The sequence below is a fragment of the Dendrobates tinctorius genome, unplaced genomic scaffold, assembly GCF_039654945.1.
Source record: "Dendrobates tinctorius isolate UK_male_01 unplaced genomic scaffold, ASM3965494v1 ptg000158l, whole genome shotgun sequence".
NCBI classification, from domain to species: Eukaryota; Metazoa; Chordata; class Amphibia; order Anura; family Dendrobatidae; genus Dendrobates; species Dendrobates tinctorius.
Window position 1 is genome coordinate 21867025 of NW_027361825.1, and position 24467 is coordinate 21891491.

At 49.9% G+C, this 24467-nt stretch overlaps 2 protein-coding genes across 6 annotated transcripts in view; both read left to right on the forward strand.

Annotated features, from left to right (window-relative positions):
- Positions 1–20216, forward strand: part of LOC141051938 (delta(3,5)-Delta(2,4)-dienoyl-CoA isomerase, mitochondrial-like) — a 131591-nt gene extending 111375 nt beyond the window's left edge. For all 5 annotated transcript variants that reach the window (XM_073549083.1, XM_073549080.1, XM_073549082.1 and 2 more), the window contains exons 8-10: positions 18927–18998; positions 19457–19607; positions 19679–20216. In XM_073549083.1, the coding sequence (XP_073405184.1) occupies positions 18927–18998; positions 19457–19607; positions 19679–19783 (328 nt within the window). In that variant the 3' untranslated portion in view covers positions 19784–20216. The remainder of the gene's footprint in view (positions 1–18926; positions 18999–19456; positions 19608–19678) is intronic.
- Positions 1–24467, forward strand: part of LOC141051936 (delta(3,5)-Delta(2,4)-dienoyl-CoA isomerase, mitochondrial-like) — a 227985-nt gene that overhangs the window by 93855 nt on the left and 109663 nt on the right. The gene's annotated exons all lie outside the window — the stretch shown is intronic.

Sequence of the window (24467 nt, forward strand, 5' to 3'; positions counted from 1 at the left end):
GTAGCAGAAACAAACACTTGAAATAGAACACTCTGTCTGTAATGACTCTATATAATATATGAGTTTCGCTTTTTGTATTGAAGAACTGAAATTAACTTTTTGATGATATTCCAATTTTGTGAGAAGTATGTATGTATGTATATATATATATATATATATATATATATATATATATATATATATATATATATATATATATATATATATATATATATATATAGTTTCTTAGGCAATCCCTGCATGTGTTGCAGCTGTCGAGCCACAAGACATACAGCTGCAGGGACTCGAACATGTTATTTAAGCACACCGAAGGTACTCAGATAACACTGAGTGAGCGTGCTCAGATAACTCATTATTGGAGCTTGTTCGCTCATTACTAATTGTGATCCAAAGCTGGCTAGTCATTAAGAAGTTAAACTCAACAACGTATACAATTAAATGGAGATAGCGGCGCATGACGCCTATTCCCCATTTATGGAACCACAAGGCAGGAATCACATTGTTACACCGCCTGTCATGCCGCTCTCACCTGGGGCCGAGGCCACTATGGGGGTCCCGTAGGGTGTGCACACGCACTTCTCGCACCTAGTCCTATGGCTGCATGGCGTTGCTAGTGCGCTTGCGCGCTCTTCCCCTGCCCTGACTGCAGCCACACCATCTCTATGCTCCTGGAGGAACTGACCCGAAAGTCCCAGTGCTCATGCCCTATATCAGGCTGCCTCTTCGTATGGGAGGTGCCTGATTATTGTTGTGCTTCCTGGCTTGGTCTGCTTTGTCTTTGCTTGGCTGCGCACTGTATTTGGGTCCTCTGCCTTGTGCTCTGTCACTCTTCCTAGCACATGCTCTGTTTCTGTACATGATCCGCTCCTGTACTCTGCCTTGCCGTGCTTCCTAGCACATGCTCTGTCCCTGCACTCTGCTCTAGTCCTGTGTTCCTGTCGTGCTTCTCAGCACACCATCTGTCTTGCCTTGCACTCAGGCGTGCCTCCCAGCACGCTCTCTGCCTATCCCTGTACTTTGGTGTGCTTCCCAGCACACGCTCTGCTTAACCTTGTGCTCTGGCGTGCTCCCTTGCACGTGCCCTGCTTTGCCCAAACCCGGGCATGCTTGTTAGTGCTTGCCATATGTGCTCCCGTGTACTCGCCTTGCACTATCCAGTATCTAACGCACTCCCGTGTACATGCCCTGTATTGTCCTGAACCCTCCGTACTCCAGTGTACTCGCCCTGTATTGTCCTGTACCCTGCGTGCCCCTGTGTCCACTCTTTTCACACTCTTGTTTTCTGCACATTCCCTGTTGCACCTTGCAGACACACTCACTCGTGTCTTCAGTGTGCCAGCCACCTGGTTCCAGCAGTCGTGGTACCTTACCCCCTTGGGTTTGTCCCTGACACTCTGTTTAGGGGGTGGTCCTCACTAGGTCAGCTCGCCCTATGTGGGTCGGTGCCATGACTCGGAGGGTCCACTCCAGGAGTCGTCACAGCATTATCAGGCCATGGACCCCGCTGGTACCACGGCCTCCGCCCAAAAGGAACTGGTGTTCCTACGGGAGAATCAGTCTAGGATTATGTCCTTTCTGAAATCCATGGAGTCCCGTTTGTCGGCCTTGCAGTCATCTGACCCTGGGAATGCTTCCCATTTGGCCAGTCTCCAACAAGAGCTCACTCACCAATGCAACACCCAGGCCCATATCTTCAACTATATGACGTTGGTAGATAACGTCTCCTTTCCCTACAATCTGTTGCCTCTGTTTCGGCCCAGGCCTCTGTCTCGCACCCGTTGCCGCGTTTATGCAAACCACCCCGATATAGTGGTGACACCAAGTTGTCGGGGTTTTTGAATCAATGCCGGTTATATTTTGAGCTTTTGCCACAGCACTACTCCACCGATCACGCAAAAGTGGCCTTTATAGTTTCCCACTTAGAGGGGGAGGCGTTAGCGTGGGTGAATCCCCTCTGGGAGTGTGATGATCCACTCGTCTTTCAGCTGTCCACCTTTTTGGACACCTTCCGCAAGGTGTTCGACGAACCGGGTCGTCTGGCTTCCATCACCGAGTCCCTCTTTAACCTCCATCAGGGTACTCTATCGGTAGGACAATATGCCATCCGTTTTCGCACTCTGTCCTCCGAACTTGGTTGGAATAATGAGGCCCTCGTAGGGGCCTTTTGGCGTAGCCTGTCCGGTCGGATCAAAGATGAACTGGCGGGCCAGGATACCCCTACCTCATTAGAGGATCTAATCTCTCTGTGACACGGATTGATGTGCGCTTCGAAGAGCATACCCGTGAGGCAGCCAGAGAGAGAAGACCTCCCGGTCTCTCCTCCTTCACCCACAGTCCTCTCCACTCACAACCCGTGCCTTCTTCTGCAGGCCCCGCATCTGAGCCAATGCAGCTGGACCGACTCAAGATGGCTGAATAGCGTCGTAAAGAGAGGCTTGCACAAGGACTCTGTTTCTACTGTGGAAGTCCTTCTCATCGCCTTCACTCCTGTCCTGAGAAGCCGGAAAACTTCTCTGCCTAGGATTGGTAGGAGAGGCCTCCCTTGTTGTAAGTGATTCCTCTCGTCCCCTGACCGTGTCTGTTTTGCTGAATCTTCGTTGTAAGCATTTTTCTGAGGAGGCTTATTTAGATTCAGGTACAGCAGGGAACTTTATCAGGCTCGAGGCAGTTAAAAAATACCGGATTCCTGTCAGATCCCTGGAGACTCCTCGGCTGATAGCTTCGGTCAACGGTAAACCCTTGCAGGAGACCGTTATGTGGTACCGGCAGGTACGCGGGATGCAGTGACGAGACGAGTTTATGCTTTTGATAACTTTTTATAGGTATAGATCAGGTGGGCTAGTCTAAGCAACCAAACAGGTAACAGGGATTGTCCTCGCAGGGACTCAACACAGGCAAACATGGATATATAAGAACATGACTACCCCGGCAAAGGCCGGTCACTATAGGGCCGCGGTATGGCCGACTACGGGTCCTTAGTTATATAAAGTCACTTATCCGTCCTGACGTCTTCGGCATCCTGGGTGATGGTTCTTTGGCGTAGCAGCCGCTGGGCCCAGCAGCTGAAGAACTGGCGCAGTCTCCGAGCGTTCCGATGCCAGGCGAAGCAGGGGCACAACAGGCCCCAGAAGAGTTCTTGGACAGATGGGCCGCAATCCCCGGACGGGGGTAAACGGCCGCGAAGCGGGGTGGCGGTTGGCAAGCCACCGGCGCAGCCAGCGGCTGTAACAGGGGGTCCGCGGCGGGCGACGGCCCGACTCTTGCCACGGACTGGAGCAGTGAACTAGTGGCTGCTGTCTGCAATGAACTGGCCGCAGCCGCGGGCGGCGAGGGGTAGGCCGCAGCCGCGGGCTGGAGTGAGGCGGCAACGGTCGCGGGTGACCACGGGCAGGCCGCAGCCTCGGGCTAGAGAGTGGCGGCAACAGCCGCAGATGACCGCGGGCAGGCCGCAGCAGCGGGCCAGAGTGTCCGCGGGCAGGCCTCGGGTTGAAGCGGAGCAGCGGTTCTCTGACGGCCGACTCGGCGCCGTCCCTCTGCTGTCCAGTGTAAGTGTCCCTCTTGCTTCTGTCCTCCTCTCTGGCCTCTGCACGTCACTCTGGCTCTCACACGCTTCCACGGTCTCCTGCTCCTTCTTCCCCGTTCTGCTGACTCACTGTAACTAGCGTTCTCCTCCCTTTTTATATCGGCTCCTCCCCCAGCCCATTTGTCAGTCTCAGCGGTCCGGCCCTGAACTCTGTCCCCCGGAACCTAAATGATGGTCCCCTTGATTCCGGCCCGGACACTCAGCGGGGGCCCTTCCTCCCACACTCCCCCATCCTGTATGCTCGCCAGTCCTCGGGCGAGGGCCTTAGTCGGCTTGAGTTGGTCTTTGGAGACGACGGCTCTTGTCGCCATACGAACTGGTCCTGTTCATAACGTTCGGGGGGTTTGCCAGCTGTTGACCGCTCGGAGTGTCTGAGTTCTACTGTGGTGGAGCTTTCCGGGGTGGTGGAGGGTGGTTGGCTGGTCGACTCTGGCGGGCTGACTGAGTCTACTGCCATGTCCCTACTTGGAGGGCCCGCTGATATGGCTGGGAAGTCCTCTTCGTCATCTAGGTCCCAGACCATTGGCGGGGGGTCGGGGATCAGCTCGGGTCGGTGGATGCACAGGGACGTAACATATTACGGTGCACAATACGAGTGAGAGGTACGCCATCCTTCTCAGATTGTATTTCATACACTGGCCCATCGGGCCTATTTCATGGGCTTCCCTAGCCAGTTCAGCTAGTAGGGCTCCGGGCACGACCACCTGCCAAGTTGTAGCCGACGTCGTCCGCGACATTGCCTTACGATATAATAGCCCTTTCTTGATGACTAATCTCTCCCATTGGCGCAACATCAACAGCATTTCTTGAGTCAAAGTCTGTCTCTGTGAATCAGTGGGCAGTTTGCCGGTGGTCACCCATCGGCGCAGGAGTCCAATTTTTCCATCTTCCTGTTGCTGTTGGATCCATTTGTCCCGTGACTGTTCCAGCATCCCCCATGAGGGTCCTGATTGGGATGCCTCTTGCGCGCCTGCTGTAAGCACGGCGCTGGTGAGGGCAAACGGCGTCTCTTCTCCTTCCAATTCGTCGTCTCGACTTCTCCCTGGACTTGTATGCCAAATTCTGGAGAGAGCGTCAGCGTGTACATTTTCGCCTCCTCTCTTATAGATGATCTTATAGTTGAACTTGGCCATTCGAGCCACCCACCGTTGCTCCAGAGCTCCCAATTTGGCATTTTCTAGATGGGCCAGCGGGTTGTTGTCAGTCCGCATTACTACCTCGGAGCCCGCCAGGTACTCTGCGAACCGCTCCGTCATGGCCCACACTACCGCGAGTAGCTCGAGCTTAAAGGAGCTGTAATTGTCAGGGTTACGCTCGGAGTCATGCAGCGATTGGCTACCATAGGCGATCACTATCTCCCGCCCATCCTGAACCTAGGACAGCGCAGCCACTAGTCCCTGGAGGCTCCCGTCAGTGTGTAGTATGAACGGTTGCGAGAAATCCGCATACACTAACACCGGGGCACCCGAGAGTGCAGCCTTAAGATCTTGAAAAGCGTCTTCTTGCGGTTGCTGCCACTGAATTTTCCGTCCATTCGCCCCAGCAGGAGCCCACTTTAGCAGGTCCTGCAGGGCTCGGCATGCTAAATTCTTCACAAACTGACGGTAATAGCCGGCCAACCCCAGGAAGGCCCGCACGTCTTTCACCGTCTCAGGGGTAGGCCACCCCTGGATGGCGGCAACCTTTTCCAGGGACGGCCGAACGCCCTCAGCCGAGACTACGTTGTTATGATTGAGTCACCATAGGAGGCAAAAACAGAAATGCAAGCTAAGTCCAGAAAACCAGAGAAGTTGGCAGCTATCGGATTGCAGACCCCTGAACCTATAAACACAACTAGCAGTAGCCGTGGGGGGTTCCTACGATGCCCTAGACCCCTCGATCACAGCCGGAGAATTAAATAGGCCTAAAGAAAGAAAGGGGAAATCTAACTGCCCCAGAGCAGACCCCAAAGCAATAGGCAGCCCCCAACATATAATGGCGGTGAAGCAAGATGAAAATACTAACACAGACAGAAAGACTGAGCAAAGAGGGGCCCAAGCTAACTAAATAGAAAAGGACAGGAAGGCTGCTGTCTGCAATCCGTGAAAAACCCTATGAAAATAAGAGCCAACAGACTGACAGTGAAAAAGGCCCTGAAGACGCTAGGCTTCAAAAAAGCTATGTCAGTACTCAGGAATATACTGAAGACAGAGCTACAGGCAAAAGGAGATTCAGCTCACCCCAGCAGGGAATGGCAGAATACTGAAAAACAAGGAAAACAAAAAACAAAACAAAAAGCTAACAGGCAAAACAGAAACTTAGCTTTAGAGGAGCAGGAATCAGACTGGTGTCCTAGAAGTCCACAGAGAAATCACGCGCAGGGCAGAAGGGCGTCGGCAGCCTTATATCCAGTCAGTGACTCCACTCAGCCAGTCATCCTCATTAGACTCAGGTGCCTGATAATCAGGCTCATTACCTTCCTTTACCAGAATAGGGAGTTCACCAGACCCCAGTGACGAAGGGGAAAATGAACTCACAACAGTACCTCCCCCTTGAGGAGGGGTCACCGAACCCTCAACAACGCCACCAGGGCGATCAGGGTGAGCCCGATGAAATGCACGCACCAATCTTTTGGCAAGAATATCAGAGGCAGAGACCCAGGAATTATCCTCCTGACCATAACCCTTCCACTTAACCAAATACTGGAGTCTCCGTCTAGCCAGACGGGAATCCAGTATTTTCTCTACCTCATATTCCATGTTACCTTCAACCAATACAGGGTCTGGAGGTGCCACCCCAGGAACAACTGATTCAACAAACCTCTTCAACAAGGACTTATGGAACACATTATGGATTTTAAATGTGACAGGAAGAGCCAAACGAAAAGAGACCGGATTAATAATCTCCAAAATCTTGTAAGGTCCAATAAATCTAGGCTTAAACTTAGGAGAAGCCACCCTCATAGCAATATTTTTTGATGATAACCTCACCAATCTTAAACTGGGGACCAATGGTCCTATGTCGATTGGAAAACCGCTGGGCCTTTTCCTGGGAGAGAGATAACTTAGCCACCACTTGGTCCCAGATCTGGTGCATTCTCTCCACCACAGTGTCAACACCTGGGCAGGCAGAAGGCTCCACCTGCCCTGAAGAAAATCGAGGATGAAACCCAAAGTTACAAAAAAAAGGTGACATCAAAGTGGCAGAACTAGCTCTATTATTTAAAGCAAATTCGGCCAAGGGCAAAAACGAAACCCAATCATCCTGATCAGCGGAAATAAAACATCTCAAATACGACTCCAAGGTCTGGTTTGTTCTCTCTGTCTGCCCATTGGTCTGAGGGTGAAAAGCAGAGGAGAAGGACAACTGAATTCCCAGCTTGGAACAGAAAGTCCTCCAAAATCTAGACACAAACTGAACTCCTCTGTCAGACACAATGTTTTCAGGAATCCCGTGTAAGCGAACCACCTGTTGCAAAAACAGGGGCACCAACTCAGAGGAAGATGGCAACTTAGGGAGTGGTACAAGATGAACCATCTTAGAGAACCTATCACAAATCACCCAAATAACAGTCATTCTTTGAGAGACCGACATATCAGAGATGAAATCCATTGAAATATGGGTCCATGGCCTCCTGGGGACCGGCAAAGGCATCAACAACCCACTAGAGCGAGAACAAGATTTAGACCGGGAGCAAGTCCCACAGGACTGCACAAAATTCCTGACATCATGAGACAAGGTGGGCCACCAAAAAGAGCGACTCACCAGATCTCTAGTACCAAAAATACCTGGATGACCAGCCAATGCAGAGCAATGAACTTTAGACATCACTCTCTTCTTCCACTGGTCAGGAACATACAACTTTCCACTGGGACAACGCTCAGGTTTGTCCTCCTGGAACTCTTGCAGAGCAAGTCTCAAATCGGGCGAGATGGCAGAAAGAACTACCCCTTCACCTAAGATGGTAGCAGGCTTGGTCACCACAGGAGATTCAGCAAAGAAACTCCTAGAGAGGGTGTCTGTCTTGACATTCTTAGTTCCAGGAAGAAAAGAGACCACAAAATCAAAAGTGTAAAAAACAAGGCCCACCTAGCCTGTCTAGGGTTCAAGCGTTTAGCCGACTCTAGGTAAATCAAATTCTTGTGGTCAGTGAGGACAACAACTTGATGTTTAGCTCCCTCCAACCAATGTCTCCACTCAAATGCCCATTTCATGGCCAACAGTTCCCGATTCCCCACATCATAGTTACGTTCAGATGGAGAGAACTTTCGGGAAAAGAAAGCACAGGGATTCATTTTAGATGTTACAGGATCCTTTTGGGACAAAACAGCTCCTGCACCAATCTCAGAAGCATCCACCTCTACCTGGAACGGGAGTGAGACATCAGGTTGCCGCAAAACCGGGGAGGAGGTAAATCTTCGCTTCAGCTCCTGAAAGGAAGCAACAGCCTCAGGAGACCAATTCAACACATCAGCACCCTTCTTAGTCAGATCAGTCAATGGCTTGGCAATACTAGAAAATTTTGCTATAAATTTCCGATAAAAATTAGCAAAACCCAAAAACTTCTGGAGGGCCTTCAAAGAAGTAGGCTGAACCCAATCATAAATGGCCTGTACCTTGGCCGGGTCCATTTCAATAGTTGACGGAGACAAAATAAATCCCAAAAATGAAATCCTCTGTACTCCAAAAAGGCATTTCGATCCTTTGACATACAGGGAATTCTCCCTCAAGATCCGGAACACAGTCCGAATATGTTCCACATGAGAATCCCAATCCTTGGAGAAGATCAAAATATCATCCAGATAGATAATCAAAAATTTATCGACAAAGTCTCGGAAAATATCGTTCAAGAAGCACTGGAAGACAGAAGGGGCATTAGTGAGCCCAAAAGGCATCACCAGGTACTCAAAATGTCCCTCCGGAGTATTAAACGCCGTCTTCCATTCATCCCCCTGCTTAATGCGGATAAGATTATACGCCCCCATGAGGTCAAGCTTGGTAAACCAGCAAGCACCTCTAACTCTAGAGAATAGATCCGAAATCAGGGGTAACGGATACTGATATTTAATAGTAATTTTATTGAGGGCACGATAATCAATACAAGGCCTTAAAGAACCATCCTTTTTGGCCACAAAAAAAAACCCGGCACCTAAGGGTGAAGAGGATGGTCTAATATGACCCTTCTCCAACGCCTCCTTAATATAGGACCGCATAGCCTCGTGTTCGGGTACAGATAAATTGAAGAGCCGACCCTTGGGAAATTTACACCCCGAGCTTAGTTCAATTGCACAGTCATAACTCCTATGAGGAGGCAAGGACGCAGACTCATTCTCACTAAATACATCATAAAAGTCCGCCAAATAGTCAAGAACATCATGCGACTGAGGAGAGGTGGAAAAAACCGGAGCCTCACTAAAGGCACACCGACAACCCCAACTCACCACAGACACAGATTTCCAATCCAAAACTGGATTATGAATTTGCAACCAGGGAAACCCCAGAACAACGGCATCATGCAGACCATGCAATACCAAAAATCTGCAATTTTCTTGATGGTCTGGGGCGACCCGCATGACCACCTGGGTCCAAAACTGAGGTTTATTTTTAGCCAAAGGAGTAGCATCAATCCCCCTCAAAGGGATAGGCGTCTGCAGAGGTGTCATCGGAAATCCACAACGTTTAGCAAAATCCAAGTCCATTAGGTTTAGCGCTGCTCCCGAATCCACAAAAGCCTTGGCGGAAAATGTGGACAGGGAGCAGATCAGAGTAATTGCCAGAAGAAACTTAGGTTGAACACCACCAACAGAAAACGTGTGTGCAAAGCGTTTCTCTCGTTTAGGACAAACAGAAATAATATGCGAGGCATCTCCACAGAAAAAACACAGCTTATTACGCCTTCTGAACTCCTGACATTGCGCCTTAGACAAAACTCTATCACATTGCATAGGTTCAGATGTCTGTTCAACCGGTGGCAACACCTCTCTTGCAATCCTGCGTTCACGTAAACGCCGATCAACCTGAATGGCTAATGACATAGAATCGTCCAGACCAGAGGGAACAGGAAATCCCACCATAGTATCTTTTATGGCTTCTGACAAACCCTTCCGAAAGAGAGCAGCCAAGGCATTATCATTCCAGGTAGTAAGGACCGCCCACTTTCGGAACTTTTGACAGTACAACTCTGCAGAATCTCGACCCTGGTTCAATGCCAACAGGGTCTTTTCAGCCTGATCAATAGCATTAGGTTCGTCATACAACAACCCCAAAGATTGAAAGAATGCGTTCACATTAGTCAGAATAGGATCATCTGGTTTCAAAGAAAACGCCCAATCCTGGGGATCGCCACGCAGCAAAGAGATGACAATTTTAACCTGCTGCGTGGAGCTCCCTGACGAGTTAGGCTTCAAGGCAAAAAATAATTTACAATTATTTTTGAAACTCAAAAATTTAGATCGATCCCCAAAAAATACATCAGGTGTAGGGATCTTTGGTTCAACAGCATGCGAACGAGCAAGGTAGGCGGAAATTCCCCGCACTTCCGCAGCGAGCTGCTCCACACGAATAGACAATTGCTTTATCTCCATTGAGAGAGAAAAAAAAAATTCCCCCTACGGCTTCAGAAATATAGAGGAAAGAATATACACACACCTTTTTTTTTTTTTTTTTTTTTTTTTTTTTTTTTTTTTTAAACCCAATTCTTTCCTGCTATTGAGTACCCTAGGATCTGCGGTATGGCGGGTGATTCTGTTATGATTGAGTCACCGTAGGAGGCAAAAACAGAAATGCAAGCTAAGTCCAGAAAACCAGAGAAGTTGGCAGCTATCGGATTGCAGACCCCTGAACCTATAAACACAACTAGCAGTAGCCGTGGGGGGTTCCTACGATGCCTTAGACCCCTCGATCACAGCCGGAGAATTAAATAGGCCTAAAGAAAGAAAGGGGAAATCTAACTGCCCCAGAGCAGACCCCAAAGCAATAGGCAGCCCCCAACATATAATGGCGGTGAAGCAAGGTGAAAATACTAACACAGACAGAAAGATAGACTGAGCAAAGAGGGGCCCAAGCTAACTAAATAGAAAAGGACAGGAAGGCTGCTGTCTGCAATCCGTGAAAAACCCTATGAAAATAAGAGCCAACAGACTGACAGTGAAAAAGGCCCTGAAGACGCTAGGCTTCAAAAAAGCTATGTCAGTACTCAGGAATATACTGAAGACAGAGCTACAGGCAAAAGGAGATTCAGCTCACCCCAGCAGGGAATGGCAGAATACTGAAAAGCAAGGAAAACAAAAAACAAAACAAAAAGCTAACAGGCAAAACAGAAACTTAGCTTTAGAGGAGCAGGAATCAGACTGGTGTCCTAGAAGTCCACAGAGAAATCACGCGCAGGGCAGAAGGGCGTCGGCAGCCTTATATCCAGTCCGTGACTCCACTCAGCCAGTCATCCTCATTAGACTCAGGTGCCTGATAATCAGGCTCATTACCTTCCTTTACCAGAATAGGGAGTTCACCAGACCCCAGTGACGAAGGGGAAAATTAACTCACAACACTACGTGCCCCAGATATTCGATCTGGGTGCGAAACAGGTGACATTTCTGGGGCTTTACCGTCAACCGTACTTCTGCAGCCGGCCGAGCACCTGCCCCAACCGCCGCAGGTGGTCCTCAAACGTGGCGGAATAGATGATGATATCATCCAAGTATATCAGGGTGGCTTTGAAGTTGAGATCTCCCAGACACCACTCCATCAACCGCTGGAAAGTTCCCGGGGCATTGGCCAGCCCAAACGGCATTCGGTTGAATTCAAACAGTCCCATGGGGAGAATAAATGCCGTCTTGGCTCTGTCTTCCTCCGACATTGGCACCTGCCAGTACCCACTGGCCAGGTCTAGAGTAGAGAAGTACGTTGCTTTTCCCAAGGCGGACAAAGACTCTTCTATGCGGGTCAATGGATACGAGTCCTTAATGGTGCAGGCGTTCAGCTTCCGATAGTCCACACATAACCGGAGGGTACCATCCTTTTTGCGGACCAGCACGATGGGAGCCGCCCAGAGGCTCTGGCAAACTCATATGACCCCTTTCCGGAGCATTTGCGCTAGTAGAGTTTTCACCTCCTGATATAGCTGCGGAGGGATTTACCGATATCGTTCCCGGATTGGGGCCGTTCCTGCCGTGGGAATTCCATTTGTGATGGCCGTGGTACACCCAAAATCATCCTTGTGGCTGGCGAATACTTCGTAATACTGTCCGAGAAGGGTTTCTACCTGTAGCAGCTGGGCTGGCGTCAGGCCAGAGAGTTCGGCCCACATTCTTTCCAGGATGGTTCGACCTTTCTCCTGGGTCTAGGATTCGGCAGTCTGTATGGTTCGTATAGTTACTGCCCAAGGATCCTTGGGTTGCACCTTTAACTGGACCGCTGGGGCTGGCAGCAACTCCTCCAAAGGCCTTACTAGCTTGGCCATTTCGGCCCGGGGCTTCAAGATGATATCTTGGTCTTCCAGGTTAACGCAGCGCACCAGGACGGTCCCTCCCCGCACTGTGGCCAGGGAGCGAGCTACCAGTATGCCAGGGTGCAGGCGTTCCGAGAAGCATGGCTCTACCTGCATCTCTACGCCCTCCAATGGCATCGGGGCACGGATCGGCAGGGCCACCACTGTCTACCCGGGGGGAAGCACGAGCTGGGGAGCCGCAGGCGCGATAACTTTGCCCAGCGCCTTGCCCTCCTGGCAGTCCTGGAGTACTCGCACCAACTGCTTGAAGACCTGCCCTTGGGCCATGCGGGAACCCCACTGGTTCAGGGTCTCTTGCGTGGGGTCATTGAGGAGTAGATTGCCAAACTCCCGCAGGATGTTCATGCCCAGGATAACTGGATGATGGTGGTTAGTTTCTCCTTGGGTCAGGACAACTCCCCGGCGGCCGAGGGATTTACCACACAGCGTCATTTGCAGCCATACCACTTCGGCGACAAGAACCGGAAGTTGATTAGCGGCTACCAGTCTTATCATGGAACACTACTGGGGCCTTGCTGCCTCAGGAAAATGCTGCCGAAAGTAAGTTGCAGGCATGGTTGTTACTTGTGAACCTGTGTCCACTAGGCACCGTACGGCACGGCCCTCGACCTCTGCCCATACCACTGGACATTTTGCGACCAGATTTTCGGGACTTCCACCACCCCTCGTTGTGGCTTCTGACTCCGAGCGGCGTCCCCATTGCCCGGAGCCCTCTAGTTGTAATGGCCGTCGGGGTGGGTATCTCCCACACCGCGGACACTCTCGTGCGAAGTGGCCCAGTTCCCCGCACTCACAACACCGGGGCTGTGAGGCCCGGGCACTCCTGGCATTGCGAGGCCCCCAGGGCCCGGGATTGAAACCAGGCCGCCCAGTCGTGGGCTCGGTTCTCCTTTTCACTTCGGCTAACTCGTCCCTGACATTCTTCAGCTCTTGTTTCATCTTTTCAATCCACTGGGGCTCTCCGAAAGTGTTTACGGAGGTCTCCATGCCCCGGACCTTTCCCATGGGGACCGTCATTCCCTGCTCCTGCTCTCGTACTCGCGCCTGACTTCCCACCTCCGAGAAGGCCATACGTGGGTTCACCCGGACCTGCTCCCGTAATGCCTGCTTTATTAACGGGTCCCGGAGTCCAGTCACTAGCAGATCACGTAGGGTAATGTTGTTGGGTCCTACCCCTACACCGTCCTTCCGTTCGATGGCTGTGTATAGTTCCTGGAGGACATTCATATACTGGGTGATGGTCTCCCCCTCTCCCTGCATTCGACTGAACAACTGGGTCCTCAACTCTCCCACGTTTGTTGGATCCCCATGGGTCTCTTCCAGAATCCGCAAGACCCTAGCAAAGGTGTTGCGGTGTCCCGGGGCCTTAACATTACTGAATTCGGGCCTCCCCATCTAATGCCATGAGGGCTACCTCAGCTTCTAAGTCAGGGGTCATCGGATGCAGGCGGAAGAGCCCTCGCATGCGCTCCGTCCAGCTCCACAGCATGGTATTGGAGCCAGAAAACCGTGGCAGGTTTCTTAGCATAGCCCCCAAAGAAATGCTGGACTGGGGGGCCCCCGTTGTTTGTGCCACCTACGGCCCCATCTTGGTCGGAGGTGCCACTGTCTGCGCTCGAGACGCGAGACGAGTTTATGCTTTTGATAATAACTTTTTATAGGTATAGATCAGGTGGGCTAGTCTAAGCAACCAAACAGGTAACAGGGATTGTCCTCGTAGGGACTCAACACAGGCAAACACAGATATATAAGAACACGACTACCCCGGCAAAGGCCGGTCACTATAGGGCCGCGGTATGGCCGACTACAGGTCCTTAGTTATATAAAGTTCTTCGGCGTAGCAGCCGCTGGGCCCAGCTGCTGAAGAACTGGCGTTCTGACGCCCAGGCGAAGCAGGGGCACAACAGGCCCCAGAAGAGTTCTTGGACAGATGGGCCGCAATCCCAGGACGGGGGTAAGCGGCCGCGAAGCGGGGTGGCAGTTGGCAAGCCACCGGCGCAGCCAGCGGCTGTAACAGGGGGTCCGCGGCGGGTGACGGCCTGACTCTTGCCACGGACTGGAGCGGGGAACTAGTGACTGCCGTCTGCAATGAACTGGCCACTGCCTCGGTCAGAAGCGGGGTGGCGGCGAGGGGTATGCCGCAGCCGCAGGCAGGCCGCAGTCATTGGCTGGAGTGAGGCGGCAACGGCCGCAGATGACCCCAGGCAGGCTGCAGCCGCGGGCCAGAGTGTGGCGGCAACAGCCGCAGGTGTCCGTAGGCAGGCCACGGGTTGAAGCAGAGCAGCGGTTCTCTGACGGCCGACTCGGCACAGTCCCTATGCTGTCCAGTGTAAGTGTCCCTCTTGCTACCGTCCTCCTCTCTGGCCTCTGCATGTCGCTCTGGCTCTCACACGCTCCCACGGTCTCCTGCTCCTTCTTCCCCGTTCTGCTGACTCACTGTGACTAGCGTTCTCCTCCCTTTTTATATCGGCTCCTCCCCCATCCCATCTGTCAGTCTCAGCGGTCCGGCCCTGAACTCTGTCCCCGGGAAACAACTTCCCCCGGAACCTAAATGACGGTCCCCTTGGTTCCGGCCCGGACACTCGGCGGGGGCCCTTCCTCCCACAGTTACCCAGGTCACCGAAGAGATTGAGTGCAGATTGGAGCCCTGCACCGAGAGAAGATCTTCTTCCACATCCTGTTGACTTTGTCTCACATGCTTCTTCTTGGTTTCCCTTGGTTATGGACTCATAAGCCAACCCTGGACTGGTGATCCGGCGATATACTCCGCTGGGGACTATCCTGTCAGAAGAAGTGCCTGCTGCCGGTTCATCCGATGAATTTTGCCTGTCCACCCTCAGCACCTACAGATCTGCCGTCGGCATACTGGTCTTTTGCAGATGTCTTCGACAAAAAGGAGGCCGAGACTCTGCCTCCGCATCGACCATACGACTGTCCAATTGACCTAGTTCCTAGCTCTACCCCACCCAGGGGTAGAATATACCCGCTATCTCATGCTGAAACCCAAGCTATGTCGGCGTATATCAAGGAGAATCTAGCCAGAGGTTTCATCCGTAAGTCCTCCTCACCCACAGAAGCGGGATTTTTCTTTGTCAAAAAGAAGGACGGCTCCTCCGTCCCTGCATAGACTACCGAGGGCTGAACGACATCACGGTCAAGAACAAGTACCCACTGCCACTGATCCCGGAGCTCTTTGACCGGCTAAGAGAAGCGCGAATTTTCACCAAGCTGGATCTTCGTGGGACCAATAACTTGATACGTATTCGTGCAGGTGATGAGTGGAAGACTGACTTTAACACCCAAGATGGTCACTGTGAGTACTTGGTCATGCCCTTCGGCCTCTGCAATGCTCCAGCGGTATTCCAGGACTTCATGAACGACATCTTCCGAGATATGCTGTACTGCGTGGTAGTCTACCTGGACGATATCCTCGTTTTTTCTCCAGACTTGTCTGCCTACAGAAAGAACGTGTGCCAAGTACTTCTGCGTTTGAGGGAGAACCGCCTTTATGCCAAGATCGAGAAATGTGTCTTCGAACAAACGTCCTTGACATTCTTGGGGTACTTTATCTCGGACTCTGGTCTACGCATGCATCCAGTGAAAGTGTCTGCCGTTCTCGATTGGCCAAGATCCCATGGGGTGAAGGCAATCCAACGATTCCTTGGCTTTGCGAACTACTATCGGCAGTCCGTTCCCCATTTCTCTTCATTGGTTCGCCCTATCTCATCCCTTGTCTGCAAAGGAGCTAACCCTAATGCTTGGCCCTCTGAGGCAGGACGCCTTCCAATCCTTGAAGCAAGCCTTCACCACTGCTTCAGTGCTTCATCATCCTGAGGTTAGTAAACCTTTCACTCTCGAGGTAGACGCATCCTCTACTGGGGCAGCGCAGTCCTTTTGCAGAAGTCTTCTTCAGGATGCCTAGTCACCTGTGGCTTCTTAAGTATTCTCCCATCAGAGCGAAATTACTCCATTGGTGACAAAGACCTATTGGCCATTAAGTTGGCCTTGGAGGAATGGAGATACTTAGTGGAAGGCGCCATACATCTGTTCAAGATCTTCACGGACCATAAGAACCTGGCGTACATACAGTCTGCACAAAGGCTCAATCCCCGGCAAGCCAGGTGGTGTTTGTTCTTCACCCTCTTTGACTTTGAACTCCATTTTCGGCCAGGTGATAAAAACATTAAAGCAGATGCGTTATCAAGATCTTTTCAGTCGACTGATACTGAAGAAGAACCTTCCCATATCATTGACCTATCCAAGATAATTACCGTGGCTCCTGTCAAGTTGACCACGTTACCTCCGGGAAGAACCTTTGTGGCCGAGAACAACAGAAAACGAGTGTTAAGCTGGGGACATTCATCCAAGATTGCCAGTCACGTTGGTGTCAGGAAGACTCTTTCCCTGATTTCCCGCTACTATTGGTGGCCATCTCTTTCCCAGGATGTCAAAGACTTTGTGGCTTCTTGTCCATCCTGCACCCAGAACAAGGTACCCAGACAACCACCCTCCGGCCTTCTGCTTCCTCTACCATTACCCTCAGCTCCATGGCAGCACATAGCCATGGATTTTATCACAGATCTGCCTCGTTCCTCTGGTTGTACTGTGATCCTGGTGATTGTAGACCGATTCTCAAAGATGGCCCATTTCGTTCCTCTTCCCGGTCTACCCTCTGCTCCCGAATTGGCGAAGATTTTCATCACTCACATCTTCAGAATTCACGGCTTCCCTCTGCACGTTGCGTGAGACAGAGGGGTTCAGTTCACCTCTCAGTTCTGGAGAGCTCTTTGTGGACTCATGAAAGTGACACTGGACTTTTCTTCCGCCTATCACCCCCAAACCAATGGGCAAGTGGAACAAACAAACCAAATCCTTACATCTTATTTCCATCACTTTTTAAGTGCTCATCAGAGCGACTGGGTCAGTTTACTTCCTTGGGCAGAGTTTGCCTACAATAACCACACCAGTGAATTGTCCACCAAGTCTCCCTTCTACATCGTCTTCGGACAAGATCCAAGTGTGCCTTTGCCGGTACCTCCTGCCTCGGCAGTCTCCAGGGTATGGCAGGAGACCAAATCCGCTCTTGAGAAAGCACGTGACAGGATGAAACAACACGCTGATAAAAGGCGCTTGGACATGACAAAGTGTGGCTTTCCTCAAAATACATTCGCCTTAAGGTACCGTCTTACAAACTGGGTCCCCGTTACATTGGTCCTTTTGAGGTCTTCCGGCGTATTAATGATGTGGCGTACAAACTGAAGTTACCCGCCTTGCTCCGCATTCCCAATTCCTTCCATGTGTCCCTCCTCAAACCTGAGGTACTCAACCGGTTTCATCCTTCTCCAGGCCACTCACCCCAGCCTGTTGGCGTGTGGGATGAGTTTGAGGTGAATGACATTCTGGCCATGAAGAAGGTAAGAGGGAAAACCATTTTCTTAATTGATTGGAAGGGTTTTGGTCCTGAAGAAAGGTCTTGGGAGCCCCGGGAGAATATCCACGCACCCCAGATTTTGTCTAAGTTCTTTTCTAGCCTTAGAAAGAGGGGGGGACTGTCATGCCGCCTGTCACGCCGCTCTTACCTGGGGCTGGGATTCCGCTCTCGACATCACTTCAAGTGCCGCGGCCACTCCGAAGGTTCCGTTGGATGCACACGCGCACCTCTTGCACCTAGTCCCATGGCTGCACGGCATTGCTAGTGCGCATGCACGCTCTTCCCCTGCCCTGACTGCAGCCACGCCATCTCTATGCTCCTGGAGGACCTGACCCGGAAGTCCCAGTGCTCATGCCCTATATCAGACTGTCTCTTCCTATGGGAGGTGCCTGACTATTGTTGTGCTTCCTGGCTTGGTCTGCTTTGTCCTTACTTGGCTGCACGCTGTATTCGGGTCCTCTGCCTTGTGCTCTGTCGTGCTTCCTAGCACATGCTCCATTCCTGTACTTTGCCTTGCTGTGCTTCCTAGCACATGCTTCGTTCCTGTACACTGCCTTGCCGTGCTTCCTAGCACATGCTCTGCCCCTGCACTCTGCTCTGCTCTTGTCCTATGTTCCTGTCGTGCTTCTCAGCACACCCTCAGTCTTGCTTTGCACTCAGGCGTGCCTCCCAGCATGCGCTCTGCCTATCCCTGTATTCTGGTATGCTTCCCAGCACACGCTCAGCTTAACCTTGTGCTCTGGCGTGCTTCCTTGCATGTGCCCTGCTTTGCCCGCACCCGGGCATGCTTGTTAGCGCGTGCCATACGTGCTCCCATGTACTCACCTTGCACTATCCAGTATCTCTTTGCATACTCCTGTTTTCTGCACATTCCCTGTTGTACCTTGCAGACACACTCACTCGTGTCTTCTGTGAGCCGGCCTCCTGGTTCCAGCAGTCATGGTACCTTACCCCCTTGGGCTTGCCCCTGACACTTCCTGTATAGGGGGTGGTCCTCACTAGGTCAGCTTGGCCTGGGTGGGCTGGTGCCTCGACCCAGAGGGTCCACTCAGGAGTCGTTACACACATCAGTCAGTTTAGATGGAAATACCCCTTTAATACCGCTTTTGGTGCACATACCAGTATACTCTGTCTTGTCCAAGAACAGTACTGAATCTCTAAAGGCTCTGTAACTTGCAATCCATTCAGTATTAGTGGACAGTTTTTATTCATTAATATTCTGCCAGCACTATAGGAACTGGAACTTCCTTCTTCACTGACACTTTTGTAGAGAGATAAAGACCCCACTTTCTACTACCTTTTTCTGTATGCCTACCTTTCTGGAGGAGTAGCTGAGCAGTGTCTTGTATCTGTGTGTGGGGTGCTGGTATTAATCTACACATATTTGGGGAGCGGAATGATTACAAGATTCTCTTCTTCCTCTACAGTTTGGTGAATGAGCTGGTCTTTACCGCTAGGAAGATGATGTCCCATGAAGCCTTGAGCAGCGGACTAGTCAGGTATGTTTCTCTCATAGCTGTCCTCCGCCGGTCTGCTCGTTTCCTCTTCCATGTTCCTCTTCCATCTTCATCTTCCTTCCTGTAGAAAGACATAGGCACGCCCCTTCTTCCTGTAGGACAGAGGCCCGCCCCCACTTCCTTTAGAGGGAGAAAGACCCACCCCCACTTCCTGTAGAGAGACAGAGGCCCGCCCCCACTTCCCATAGAGGAACAGAGACCCACCCTGACTTCCAGTAGAGGGACATAGGCTCGCCCCACTTCCTGTAGAGGGACAGATCCCTGCTTCCCATCTCCTATAATCCATCTCGGTGCTTTGGTGCTAGAGGTGGATTACACTTTACAATTTTTTCCTCTCTCATTTACCATAAATGACCTGTGAGTAAGAGTGACGAAGCCTTATACAAGAAAGCAACCATGTTTTTCTAATCTCCTAAAACCTCCTTTTTCCTCTCCTCCAGCCGGGTGTTTCCCGATAAGACCTCCCTCATTAGTGCTGCCTTTGATCTAGCCACTGAAATTTCTAGCAAAAGACCTTTTGCCGTCCAAGGAACTAAAGTGAACTTACTGTACGCCCGAGATCACTCGGTGGAGGAGAGTCTGAATTACGTGGTGAGCAGTCGTCTTGTTCTGCCGTTCCTTGTTAATTGCGGTCAGGTAACTATGTTGTGTCTGTGTCTCAGGCCACCTGGAACATGGGCGTGCTGCAGACCCAGGACATCATGACATCGGCTCAGGCCGCCTTGCAGAAGAAGACCCCAAAAGATGTCACCTTTTCTAAGTTGTAGAATTCACCTACATTTTATCAGCTGAAAGGAGGATTCCCAAATACTTCAGGGACCGTGATGACCAGCGAAATATAAACAAATTTTATAGAGAGGAAACTATCTTTGATGAGAGATTAGTATTCAAAGCCTCAAATTTAGATACATTAATTGTAAAGTTAGATAAGGATGCTTATCTTGTAAATTCCAACATTAAACTGGAGAGTGATACAAATCGGATTAGTGAAGAAAAATAAGAGGTCAGCCGCAAAGGCTGCAACTTTATAAGAAATGTTATGAATCTTGGTGCCTGTACTACCTTGATTGGATAAGACGTACCAAAGGAATGGCTCAAGGGAAAGAATAAATACAAGGATAAAATTGTTTGAAAAGTAAGAGGTGATTGTTAGATACTTTTGATCGCTTAACTCAATAAAAATGTAAAAAAAAAATGGCATCACTTTTTCTTGCACTATACTTTGACCTCTTTGCATGACCTTTGGTGGATGATTTTTGTGGGTCCGGATATTCGCAAACTCATGAAGGACGACATGTTCTAAACAAAAATGAAAGCTGATGAGAAAGTAGATAGGGTTTCTTTTAAAGAAATTGTGAAGAAATTCCTAGCTAACGACAAAGATCCAAAATGTAAGGCCATCGTGGAGAACATGATGAAAGTCTTGGCTTTTCTGATGAACTTGAAGTTATATTTTTTACATTCCCATTTGGACGACTTTCCTGAACACTTTGGTGCTGTTGGTGAAGAGCAAGAAGAAAGATTTCATCAGGATATCAAGAAGATGAAATGACAAGGTAGATGGAATGTTAACATGATGGGGGACTACTGCTGGACGCAGTGAAGATCTGTAGGCTATAAGAGAAAAGGTGTCAAGAGAAGCCTTGAAGAGAAAATGAAAAGACACAAGATTTAGTTTCCAATAAAGTTGCAGAATTCTTGTGTAATTTTTTTTATATATAAAATTGTGTACATTTTTGGCTATAATTAAGATTTTGCTTGTTCATCTCGCTTGTACGCAATTTCACGTGCAAAATCCATATGTGATGGTTTAAAAAAAGTGTGTCACGGTTCCACCCCTGAGAGTGTCTGGGATGCAGTTACTGACAGCTCAGCCATCCAATCTGGTACAGGAGCGTGCTGAAGCTGTCAGTACTTTCATTTACAGCTCAGTCGTCCAGTCTGGTTCAGGGGTGTGATGAGCTGTCAGAGTGCTGATTGACAGCTCGGCCGTCCAACCTGAGACTGGTAGGCACTGTCTGTCTACAGGTATTTATTTTGCCAGGTGATTGCCAGGCTACTTAACTGGGCTGTTACCTCCAAACTACTGCCAGATGTACATTCAGCTACTGTGTGGTTCCTCTCTCTGTGCCTTGAATTATGTTTGTTGATCTTGTGTTGCCTGACTTGGAACTCATTTTGACCATGTGTCTGTTTAACCCCTTCTGCTCTGATCCTCTATCTCCTGGTATTCTGACCTCGGTCCATTACCTGACTATGCCTTTATCTCTTTCTTCTGTTTATGACATACCCTCTTGGCTTCTGACCTCAGACTTCTTGACTATCCCATCTCACGGCTTATCTGTGAGAGGTGACTCAGTGGTACATTACTGGCCAATACGTTTTTCTTTTTTGCCAGTATGGAGCCTGTTTGCACACTCTGTGACCAGATGATGAATTTGACGTAGAAGACTCAGGATCTGGCTAGGGAATGCCAGAGTCTGAAGTCATCATAATGTTAGTTGCTGGGTCAGATAATTAATTTGATGAATACCTCCAAAATTCTTCCACTGCCGGCAGTGGCTGTGACGTCAGTACCCTCTGATGTACAGTTGATCTCTTCCGAACCTGTAATGGCCCGCCCTGATAAATTCTCGGGACAGAAAGACCAATTTAAGGTATTTAGAAAGCTGTAGGTTATTTTCTACCCTGGGCCCCTGGTCATCAGGGGATGAGTTCCAGCGGGTGGGAATAATTATGTTCCTATTGCAAGGGTATCCTCAGACCTGGGCATTTTCCTTGTCCCCACAAGCCCCAGAACGGTTTGCTGTAGACACCTGTTTTGACAGTTTAGGAAAACTCGACAGGATGCAGATCACTGAGGTTAAGATCATGAACCTGGTACAGAGGAGTCGCACAGCTGAGTACTATTGTGCTGAGTCCTTGCAGTGGTCCACTGAAGTTCTGTAAAATAATGCTGCTCTCAGGTACCAGTTCCACAAAGCCCTTTCCGAAACTCTTAAGGATGCTCTGGTCCTTCATAAAGCTTCTTATTTTCTGGTGGAGGCCATGACCCAGGCCATAAGAATGGGCCACAGAATCCATGAGAGACATGGTGAACAGCAGACTGCCTGTTATACTTCCCAGGAGCAGGTCCATTTACAAAAGGTGGAGCAAAGGGAGGTTAACGTTGACAGTCTTTGTGTTGTCGAGAAAAGATGTAGAAAAGATCTTGGACTCTGTCTGTACTGTGGTCTCTGTGGTTCTCAAGAATTGCCCAACTCATCCTCAGGCTAGCAAACTGTCGGGAGAACATCTGAGTCTGGGTGACAGCCGACAAGATCACCCAGGCTCCCAGGTACATTTTTCTTCCTCTGATAAAGCACTGATAAATACGGCGTTAACCTTCCAGAACCAGCTGTTATCAACATTGGCGTTCATTAACTGTGCTGCTAACTTTATTGATTCGGAACTGGTTCTGATGTTATGGTTAGTAGGGATGGTTAGTTAGAAAGACCTATTCAAATCTTCGCCATTGACAAGAAACCATTAGTCCGGAATTTGGTTAAGAAGGTAATGGTGGATTTTGCGCTCCAAGTGGGAGCACTCCACTCTGAATCCATTTCATGTTAAATGTTGGATAATTTACCAGTTGTGTTGGTACTGGTGTTTCCATGCTTGCAGATTCACAATCCTGTTATTGATTGATGTTAGAAGGATATTGTTAAATGGAGCCCCAATTGTTGGAAGAAATGTCTAAAAACTGTACAAATATGCTCCACTAGTCATAATGGTCTGCCAGGGTACCTGGAACACGATTGTGTTATTGATCTTATTCCTAACGTCAAATTGCATGTAGCTCGCCTTTACAATTTGTCTGGGCCTTAACGGACCGCAATGAAAGAATATGTTAACTATAGTTTACCGAACGATCATATCTGTCCTTCCTCCCCCATGTAGCTGTCGGATTTTTCTTTGTAAAAAAGAAAGATGGGGTCTCCGTAATGAGTGGTGATGAGTGATGGGGTGATGAGTGGAAAATGGCATATTTAACTTCTGAGGGTCTATTTGAAAACCTTATCATGCTATTTGGATTATCCAATTCACATGCTGTACTTCACAATTTTAAGAATTATATTTTCTCTGATTGCATTGGAAGATATGTTGTGATATACAGTACCTGGATGATATTCTAATTTTCTCTCCTGATTTGGACTCTCATCAGCAACATGTCCGTGTTGTGTTACAAAGGTTGAGGGAGAACTCTTTGATTGCTAAATTAGAGAAATGTGTTTTTTTTCTGTTCAGGTAATTTCATTCTTGTGGTTTATCCTTTCAGCAGACGGGTTTGAGATGGACCCTGGGTATTAAGGGATGGCGGAATGCACTAAATAATAAATAATAGTAAGTGCGTTCGCCGCCCGGGGTCCACCGTGTAGAGGTTTTACGCTGCTGCTACGTAATGGCAGACGCACAATATGGCGGTATAGCGCACACAGGTTGAACGTCAGCCGGTGTGCGCTGGGCGGTCTGTTAGTTCACAGACGTTGAGGCGTTAAATACAAAGACCGAGGCTGTTGAAGTCACAGAACTCAGCGGAATGCACACACTGTATATGGTCAGAGGACTCGGGCCCAAGATACAGGGTCAGCGTCCCTTTAGACCTACTGTGGCCTGTAGCTTGCCACTGACTGGCGCTGACTCTATCACTTGTTCCCTATCCACACGTAATATCAGAGGGAGGGGAATCTTAATGAGTCATTTGCAAGTCCATGCATCCGTCATCATTCACACAGGTAGCAACTAGAGTCTATACTAGCGCATGGCCGAGCGACCATACAAACTTTTTATAGCCGGGACCTTCCGGAAGCCTCCAAATCCCTGAGATGGACCAATCAGATCTGGAGAAGGACCTGTGCATGTGACTCCCGCTCCAATGGGAGATCGTTTTGTGAGAATGCTCAGTGGAGCGAGGGAAGGCCTCTGGAGTGGCTTGCTGCTGACCAGCCTGCGTTGCTATTGCTGGCCCAGAGGTGGCAGCAACAGCCAGACCCACAGAGCTGGTCTAAGCAGAGCGTTGGGAACGACGGGACTGCTGAGCAGGCTCCTCTGCGGTTGATGGAGAATAGGAGACCGCTGAATGCAAGGCTCTGGATTCCCGCTGTGCAGCTGCAGGAACCTGACGCCTAACATTACCCCCCTCCTAGGGCCCCCTCCCCTCTGAGCTGCGCTACTGAAATGCCGAAATAAGGAGCGGGCCGTGGATGTTCTCCACTGGTTCCCAGGTCCAGGCCTCTGGACCATGACCGTTCCAATCCACCAAATAAAACTATTTGCCACGCACCACCCTGCGTCCCACAATGGCGTTGACCTCAAACTCGTCCGAAGACGAGTCTGATGTCCCTGAAGATGACTCGGAAAACAGGGACATGTGAACAGGTTTGAGAAGGGACACGTGAAAGACGTCAGAGA